We start from the raw sequence: 9,039 nt of genomic DNA, 5'->3' as shown, positions 1-9,039 counted from the left end.
GTAATGGATGAGATTGGTGTGAAGAGGGAATGAGGTGAGACAGGACAGGTAGGAAATATCCTGGCTTGTTGCTTCGCTACACCGTGTGGCGTGGAACAAATTGGGCGGGAGCAAATAAAGCTTCTGACTGAACAGGATTCCATCAAAGACTTCTAAGCGGTTCAGGTGTGGCTGACTATTTACTAATTTTCTCCGCAGCCTGGTGCCTGGAGGAGAGCCAGCTGGCTAGGCATCAATTAAGAGAGGCCAAAGAAATGATTTCTGGGAAGCAACCAACAGATAGCCAGTAGGCTGTTTCACAACTAGTGCAAAGCTTAATGCCTCCTAAACATTACTTCCTTGAAGGGAACACCATAGGTTGTGCCCTTCTGAAGAAAAGACCTTAGTGGGGGCTGACTGTGGCTGCCATCTCAGAAGCCAGTGGTGTTAGCTGTCTTTGGGAGTGCCTGTGAATTCTCCAGGCGGTCTCTTGCACTTCAACAAGCTCATTCATCTTAGGTTAAACAAAAGAGGTAGGAAGTACTTTTGCACAAACAGACATCTCTCAAGCACGTTCAGGCCTATTATGGGGGGCTTAAACTGGGAGATACTCTCCCATGCATGTTACAACTTCCACTTTCATACAATGCCAAAACAACGGAGGTTTTAGTCCTGAAGATCAGGCTACTTTATGCTTCCTAGCACCAGCCCTGACATTCAGATGTTGAGAAAGGTGGGAGAACAATTAACAAATGCAATCAGCTCTCAGTTGTCAGTGCAGGGGATTACTCATGATATGAGATCATCTACCTCATGGCTATTTCTGAAGCAGCTTGATTCTAGCAGTAAAGCCACATTTGCCTAGTTCCTGTACCTCTACACCACACTCTTATCAGCCAGGGGTTTCGGTTGTAATCAAGCATATTTGCTCAAACTCGGTGCTGGCCCTCCCAGATCTGGTGACAGCAGCCCCAGGGTTGGGACAGGATGAGGAAGAACAGTGTCTCTGCACTATGCATTGGGAAGGCTGATTATCTTGGGTATAAGGCAATCTAAATGTGTATAAAATTTGGATGCTGTTATTGAGACTGTGTTAGTCATGCAAGCTGGGTAGTGTTGTGTAAGGCATAAGCAAGCGGTGAGTCTCTGCGGCATTGACTCTCTGTTCTTCAGTCCGCCTGCACCATGGTTCCAAATGTGTCCATATTGCCTAGGCAAAATTTGCCATTACTCAATGAAACCTAGCTCTCCGCTGCTGTGGTTAATGGAGAGCTGAGGATGGTATACATTTTTACCAGAATTTGTCACACTTTCATGAAGACTAGATAGTTTTCTGAAGTACATGTTACAATGCAAACAGAAATAATAGGCTGATGTAGAAATGATGAAGCGGAGACAGTCATAATGTATATGCGGGTGTGTGTAATGCATTCCCAAGGACAGTTTCAAAGTCAGTACATGGCTAGGAAATGCTGTTATTAACACTGCCCCTGCAGACTTAATTGGATTCCTTGTATAGATGCATTATAACACTACTTTTAATTACAGGATCACATTCTACTTTTTGCACAGAGTCTGTTCCAAGCTCCTGACACAGAGAGTCAGAACAACTTTTGACTTTAATCTCTCTAGCACAGCTACTGGCTCATTGTCTGTAATTGCTGTTTTTGGAGAAGGGACAAAACCAAACACTCTCACATATTTTGAATGAGATTTGCATATCTGCTTCTTTTCTTGCAATCCCTTTCAAGGGCATATGGGCCCAAGGCATTGGAATCAAATTTACAAATCCGTACTGCAGTCCTTCATCAACTGCACCTGATACATTGGTTCCCAGAACAGCTGTGATGCTGCTATGGAAAGCACAGATTAGCTAGCAGGCGCCAGCACTGAGAGAAGCACTGAACACTGTACTTTTCTGTAGTAGTTGAGTGCTGTGGTCCTTGCCCATCACATAATTCAGAGAAAACAGCATGGGATTCCCCATGAAGACATGCATGATGGTCCCATGCCTGAGGGGAGAGTGACATCTGAAGCCGTAATGCTTCACGCCAGTGCTGACAGAGTGGCATGGGAGCAGAACAAATGTGACATGAAAGTCGGGACCTACATGTGCAGGTTGTTTGTAATTTTGTAACTTTGCTGTTGGTATTTCTCTTCATTCTCATCTTAATAACACATAATGGACTAAGAGCCATTCTGCACTGGAACATTGCTTTTGCTTTTTTCTACTTTCTCCTTTCAGACAAGGATGTCAATGTTATTTACAGAAGTTACTGAACTACTCTCTGCAGATCATATTTGCCTTTACTTGCCCTTAATAATTTGTGTTAACAAATTATTTTTACTTTCTTGCTCTCTTTTTTTTTTCTTTTTTTAGGTTTCCAAATGGCTGATCCTTTTCTATATGATACTGGAGAAAGATCTCAATATGGGTGCCTTGGACATGAAGTACAAATTGAGCACATCAAGGCATATGTTTGTAGACCATCTTTTTTCACAGACAAAGCTGTGATTGTGATTCATGATATATTTGGATGGTTTTTCCCAGACATTAGATACATAGTCGATTTGATTGCAGGTCATGGATACATGTAAGCAACTGTCTTTCCTCTCTTCCTCTTAAATGCACTGATAGATCACCAGGCCCAAAGCTAAGCATGGCATATGATGTTTCCCATACACATAGGTCAACCATACAATTTCAGTCTGAGTGAATAAAAACGCAAAGGGACAAAATGTTCCCATGAGGCCACCAAAGCTACTAAAATTGACCCATCAAAAATGGCTACCTGAGCACAAAGCCACAAGGAGAGTTATGAAGTGCCAAGTGTTTGTGCTTATGTGTCAGTGTGGGTGACTAAAAGATAAACGTTGGTATCTAAGTTGTATAAGCTTTTCAGAACCAAACCTTTTGAACAGTTGCTTTAGCTTTCACTAGCAAAGAGATATATATGTGTTTATATAGAATCAGGGGGGTTGCTTAATCCCTTTACTTTTTTATTAAGTATGTCTAAGGAAATAACGAGAGTTTATTTGTGGGTTTTTTTCCATAGAAAGACATATACTTTTAGCTCTGCTGATTGGCAGAACAGGACCAGTAGAATATGATTCAGATAGTAACCATGTAGATGTGTACTCTGGAGTAGAAAATACATTAGGAGACATTTAGACATCCAAAGATTCTCCCCACCTGGATGTGAAAGTTGACTTGATTCCATGTCTCACACAGAACCATCTGCCCAGACTTCTTCAAGGGGACAGACCCCTGGAAAACTACTGATCACTGGGCTGACTTTGCTGACTGGATGAAAGATCATGATCCTATGAAAGTAGACAAGTAAGATACATATTTGTACTTGAACTTTAAAGAGCATCCAGCAAACGAGGGGAATTTGTGTGAAGTGTTAAAAGTGGCTCCTCACAGCAGGGCAAGCTGGCTGCAGGCACACAATTGCTTATTCTGGGCAGTTCTGTGGTTCTGGGCACTGTCTTGGCTGGGATTCGGAAAGGATCATCTGCTCCGTCCATCACTCTGCTCATTGTCCCCATCTTGTTTTCCTGGGCCCTTTTCTAACTATGTTATACTGGCCACACAGGCTCATAGCCAGTGTTTCACAGGCTATGAAGTACCCAGCACTCACCCACAAGTGCTGATTCTGCCTCCAGTTCCTCAAGATAAGGAGGAAAACTCTTCCACAACTACTCATGTTATCTGCCAGTTGTCACTTGCCCATCTTGCTTTCTGCCTTGTACATAATGATAGGTGTAGATGATATTCTCCTGAGCAGCACTAGATCAAAATTTGCACGACTGCCCAAAACCTAAGATACATCTGATGAACTATACTGTTTTTCTCAATGTGAAACAGAGGGCCCACTATGTGTAGAGTCTAGCAGTGCCTGTAACGTTTCCCTGAATTATGGGAGGCATTACTGTTTCTTCAGCATCTATCACCACAGCCTAAAACTTAAGATGATAGTGAGGCAGTGTCATCCTATTACTCAGCTATCATCTTGTAAGCCACAAGCATTCTTCTGACCCTTTCAAGAGGTCGCAGCGGTCACAGCCTAACTTCAACATCTCTCAGCAAAGCTTTTGACCATACAGTTGCAGAAGCTGTGACTGAATTTTTTGAAAAGACAAATGACTAACACCTGTAAAAAATCCTACTCCAAAGACTGAGCAGGTATGTGGGCACTGTCTTAAACAATTAAGACCTCAAGGATATGCCTGTGCTGTCTTTTGAGGGTTCACTTGTAGCTGCCCTCAAGGTCAGATCCGTTGCTCTTTCAGAGCACAAGGAATCCAACATACTCGTGACTTACTTAGTACCCTTCCAAACAAACTGAATCTGAGAGAGCCCATCCATTCACAGTGCACTCCCTGGCTACAGGCCTAGGACACGATCTCCTCCTTGTCACTCTCATACTGTTTTTTTTGGTCAGCCTAACCAAATCTGTGATGACTATACTAATATACCTATTATTTGAAAATATAGTTATTAGTATATGCAGTCTGCATTTAAAATTAATTTAAAACTCTGTAGATAATGAAAAAGATGTTAGCAATTAAAAGTTAGTAATTAAAGTTAGCCATTAAAAAAATAAGTTAGCGATTAAGAAAGTCTAAGAAGTTAGCAATTAAAAAAAAATTACCTGCTCTGGTCTACATTAAAACCAATTTTCATATTTTTTGCACTGTACCTCATGAAACACCTGTTTGTTTTAAACATTATAGTTACTGACAAATTAATTTTGAGTAACTGCTACTTTAGTATAGTATTATTGCATGTGGGCTTGGTAGGATATTTTAATATTAACTCATGCAATAAGAATGACATACTCAGGATAAATCTTTATATAAATAGGTAGACTCTGTAGAGATAACACAGTGAAGCTTATCTGTTCCTACAATCCATAATGCAAGGTGTTGTTCTAATTGCAGATATGTCTTGTCTTTAGTTGTCCTGTCCTAGACAAAGTGATTCAATTAAAAATTTGCTTCTTTTGAAAACAAAGGAGCAGGTCACAATTCAGGTAAGTATTTTAGTACCTACACCTGTACTTCCCTAAACTAGGACCAGAGGTGTTAGCTCCCATTTAAGAATAGAAGCCACTGCTCTGGGCCAAAATGTGTTTTTTAAGTATTCTCTGTTTTAAATGATTGAGGGGTGCAGACACAGAAAAAGTCATGTATCTCTTTTAATTTACTTCTTAAATTGTCAAGTATTGATTCTGCAATACATTCCTTAGTTTACTTTTGTTTATATGTCTTAGGGAAGCTGATGTTGTCTTGAAGTATCTAAAGGAACAATGCGGTGCAAAGAAGATTGGTATCGTTGGGTTTTCCTGGGGTGGAATGGCAGTACATCACTTGATGCTGAAAAATCCTCAATTAACTGCTGGGGTGTCCCTCTATGGTAGTGTAGAACACATGAAAATTTACATGGGCTCACATGACTATGCATAGTTTGTAAGTCTAGTTATTGCTTTGTAACAATTTCTGTAAATACTCAAAGGTGAGTTGCAGATTTTAATTATAGTTATTTCAGCAATATGCTGTATTGGTATAAAAATTTAAGAATGCTGTAAAGCAGAAAAAAATTGCTTCCTTTTGCACAGTAATTTTCTAATCTTTTTTTCAGTACTTGGAGAGTGGGGAAATATATTTTCCAAATGTTTTTTTCTCCATCCAAATAGAAACTGTCCTGATCTAAAAAAATGTACATAATGAGTAAACCTAAATAGAAATTTTGTCTTTTAATTTGCCATTTATCTTGCAAGAACATTAACCTCACTAACAGACTGTTTCTCAAAAACATTATAGGAATAATTAGGGACTCTGAAGAAAGATACAATTTACTAAATCCCACGTTTTTCATTTTTGGTGAGAAAGACCACACTATTTCTTATGATCAGGTAAGCTGTTGTACTGGAAATGCTTTTTCTTTTCCCATAGTTCTTTTTATCCCCCACAGAAATCCTAGCTTGTTAGAAACCATTTTCAGATACAAAAAATTAGACAGGCTGGATTGTTCTGATATTTCAACTTCCCCCATATCTTGCTTAGGTTATTCAAAGCTTCTTTTTTGAGGTGAGAAATGCAGTAAAGACCAGTCATTGGTCTCTGAGTGCCTGGACAAGCAGTGAAACTGGGCAGGGAGACCCAACTGGTACGAGCCTAACGTCTCAAAAACTTGGGTACTACTGCTATGGCTGAGAGAACAGGTAATTAAACCATTGAGTTTGGACTTCGAATGGAAAAAAAAAATAATTCAGCCTAGTAACTGAACTTTCTGATGATGTGGACCAATGACTAATTGCTTTTGGTACAAGAAGACAAAATGAACTGTATTAGAAGACTGGGTAAATTTTAACTTAGATGATGACATCTTGTTGACTCTGTTTTGACTCCTGGCTGCCATCTATATTCTGATATATCCCCTACTGTAAGTGTATCTGAGAAGTTGGATAAATATATGGGTAGGAAACTGGTGCCCTCTTCTGTGCATAACGTCTTTCTCTTCAGTGATGAGGATAACGTACCGCCCCTAGCATAGTTTGTTGTGTAGGAGTAGGGTCTAACTGGGGAACTGGCAGTGTGCTCTGGGAATGCAGAAGCCCATCAGTATTTACTTCTAACTGTGTTATTCAGCATATTAATCTGTACCTCAAATATGTGTCTCCTCTGCACAGGAAAACAAATCCTTCACTCCCTGTCTTTCTCCCAGGGGCACAATTTTCATAAATGCATTTTTTCCATCATGTGTTACACATTGAAACCATACCTTTTTCTCCTGAAGCTTTCTCTCTGAGGTACCTGTGCAGATTGTGTAAGAAAAATTCCTGCGTTTAAAAAACAATAAATCCTCAAATACATTGTTTTGTGCACTGAGCAATAAAGGGCTCTGTGGAAAAAAAAATGTGAACGTGAAATAAATTACGGTACTGTCTCTAATCTGCACAATGGGTAGAATTAAGCTTGCAAGGGCAAAATAAGTGTTCATTCTCCTAGTTTCTGACTTTTTAATGGAAATGAGCACAAAAATGTGTCTACACATGTATACATGTACATAATCATATGATTAGTACTCTGTGTGTAAGCATGTGTGTAGTTATCATCAAAAGATTGTGCAGGAGCAGTGTCTTTTTGTTATACACTAAACTAAAAAACCCCCTGTGTTTTCTTAAACTCTGTTACTAAGCCTTTCAAAATATTTTGGACTGAGAGTCACTGAAGTTTAGAGAATACGTTCGCTCAAGATCAGAGCTTAAAATTAGGTTACAAGCCATATTAAGTCTCTGAATAGAAGTACACCTGTTCCTTTATGGCAATGAGATTTACCAAACCATCTCTGCAGTAACTGTTGAGGTTCTCAGACTCACCCATACTTTTAAAAAACACTTCAGTCTTACATTCCAAAGAGGGGTTTTCTCATCTGTTGAGCAACAGAACCTGCTTCAAGTGTGACAGTTGAGAAAAGACAAAGATGTAGCAATATGAGAAACAGCAAGTTTGACAAACTAAAAAAAAAGCCACAATATAATAGAAGAATGCTTTCTTTTACAGATCACCTTACTGGAGGAGAAGTTGAAACAGTATTGTAAAGTTGCATATAAAATTAAAGTTTATCCTGGACAAGTGCATGGGTTTGCACAGCTGAAGCCAGAAGATATGAAACCTGATGATAAACCTTATATTGAAGAAGCTAGAAAGGATATGATTGATTGGATCAAAATGTTTATTTGACAAAAGCATAAAGTAACACTGGGCTTCAAGATCAGTATTTGGTTTAATTAAATTTTAGAGAAGAAAACAGTCAAGGGAAAACTATCTGGTTTTGAAAATTGTCACGCACAAAAATAGGAACAATTTATAGTTCTTAATTGTTTTTTTACAAGATTTAAACAAGATTGTGAAATCAAAGGACTAAAGGATGATTAGGCATTAAAAGTTGATTGAATTTATCTTGCTTTGTACTTGTTTAATTATTCTGCATTATGACATCAATGGTAATGATATTGTTTATCCATGTGTCTATGCTAGTGAGCATGACTTCATCCTGACTTTACCTGAGTCGTTTCAGGATTTATTTTGGTTTGATGGTTGGTGGTCATTGGTGTTAACACAGAAATACCCTGGTTTTGCATACAGGCATTTTTTGTTATTAACCACAAAGCATTTGCCTCCAGTATATTGCTGTACTAAGCAGAATTTCCCATGCATGAAACAAACATTTGGCTGTGTTAAGGAGTTAGGAAGGAATGATGTTGTTAGGTGGCAACCTCCGGGTATTCCCTTGGCAATGTTAAGAAGGGTACTTCTAGTATCCCTTCATCAACATCAAGGAAAAATGTAACTAGTCCCTCCTGGCTGTGGAAGTAACCCAGGAAGGCATGAACACTGTGGAAACTGGGTTTATTGTCCTGGTCCAAACTGTGGTGATCAAGCACAGGGGTGACAAATGTACCCCCACTCAAGCCTGATTATATTGTTTGCTTTATGTTATATCCCTTGTTCCTCTCTCAAGTTCTTCCCCTTTATCACCCTTATCTCCCCACAAGTACACAACATATAAAGAACAATAAACATCCCTGTTCACTCTTACTGCACTGGCTCCAGTTTTGCTGACCTGCTGACCTTTTTTTTTTTTTTTAATTTCAATGCCTTGATAATGACTTGGCAACCTGTGTTTACTCCGAGACCCTCTAAGGGACCCATGCCCCTTTTTCTTTTCTACAACATCTGTCAGTTTCTCACCCTGTTGCCTTGTTAATGTAGCCATAAATCAAGGCTAGCTATCTGCATGGATATTACTTTCCCTTGGATATCAGGAATGTTTGGCAGTTTCACACATTGCTATCCTATCAGTGTAACTATATGATCATGGTATGCCGGCTGTCTGCATACCTCAACAGAGTATGTTAAACAATGCTGCTGTGAGGAGATAAGTTACCAAGTTAGAGGCATTGTACAAACTGCATGTTGCTCAGCTCTCTGGTCTACCAGTCAGTATCTGTGTGGCCAGTCAGCATGTGTGTCTTTGCCTTTTGAGCA

The 9,039-nt window shown here is 39.4% G+C and overlaps 1 protein-coding gene across 1 annotated transcript; it reads left to right on the top strand.

The window, feature by feature from the left end:
- The first annotated feature begins 2,367 nt into the window (after positions 1-2,367).
- On the top strand, positions 2,368-7,731 carry LOC140646987 (carboxymethylenebutenolidase homolog). The gene is made up of 5 exons (XM_072851351.1): positions 2,368-2,573; positions 3,212-3,319; positions 5,259-5,401; positions 5,809-5,900; positions 7,552-7,731. Exons 1-5 carry the CDS (start codon positions 2,368-2,370, stop codon positions 7,729-7,731), a joined length of 729 nt encoding a protein of 242 aa, XP_072707452.1.
- Positions 7,732-9,039: the final 1,308 nt, after the last annotated feature.

This window comes from Ciconia boyciana, chromosome 2 (assembly GCF_034638445.1).
Source record: "Ciconia boyciana chromosome 2, ASM3463844v1, whole genome shotgun sequence".
Classification (NCBI taxonomy): Eukaryota; Metazoa; Chordata; class Aves; order Ciconiiformes; family Ciconiidae; genus Ciconia; species Ciconia boyciana.
Note: the sequence above shows the minus strand (reverse complement) of the source record. Positions and strands in the feature narration are given on the sequence as shown.

What these genes read in the sequence shown, in the direction of transcription:
- LOC140646987 (XM_072851351.1), top strand. Translation starts at nt 2,368, where the DNA reads ATGGCTGATCCTTTTCTATATGATACTGGAGAAAGATCTCAATATGGG. An exon ending in ATTGCAGGTCATGGATACAT is followed by an intron (nt 2,574 to 3,211) that starts GTAAGCAACTGT and finishes TGTCTCACACAG; the next exon opens with AACCATCTGCCCAGACTTCT. An exon ending in GATCCTATGAAAGTAGACAA is followed by an intron (nt 3,320 to 5,258) that starts GTAAGATACATA and finishes TATATGTCTTAG; the next exon opens with GGAAGCTGATGTTGTCTTGA.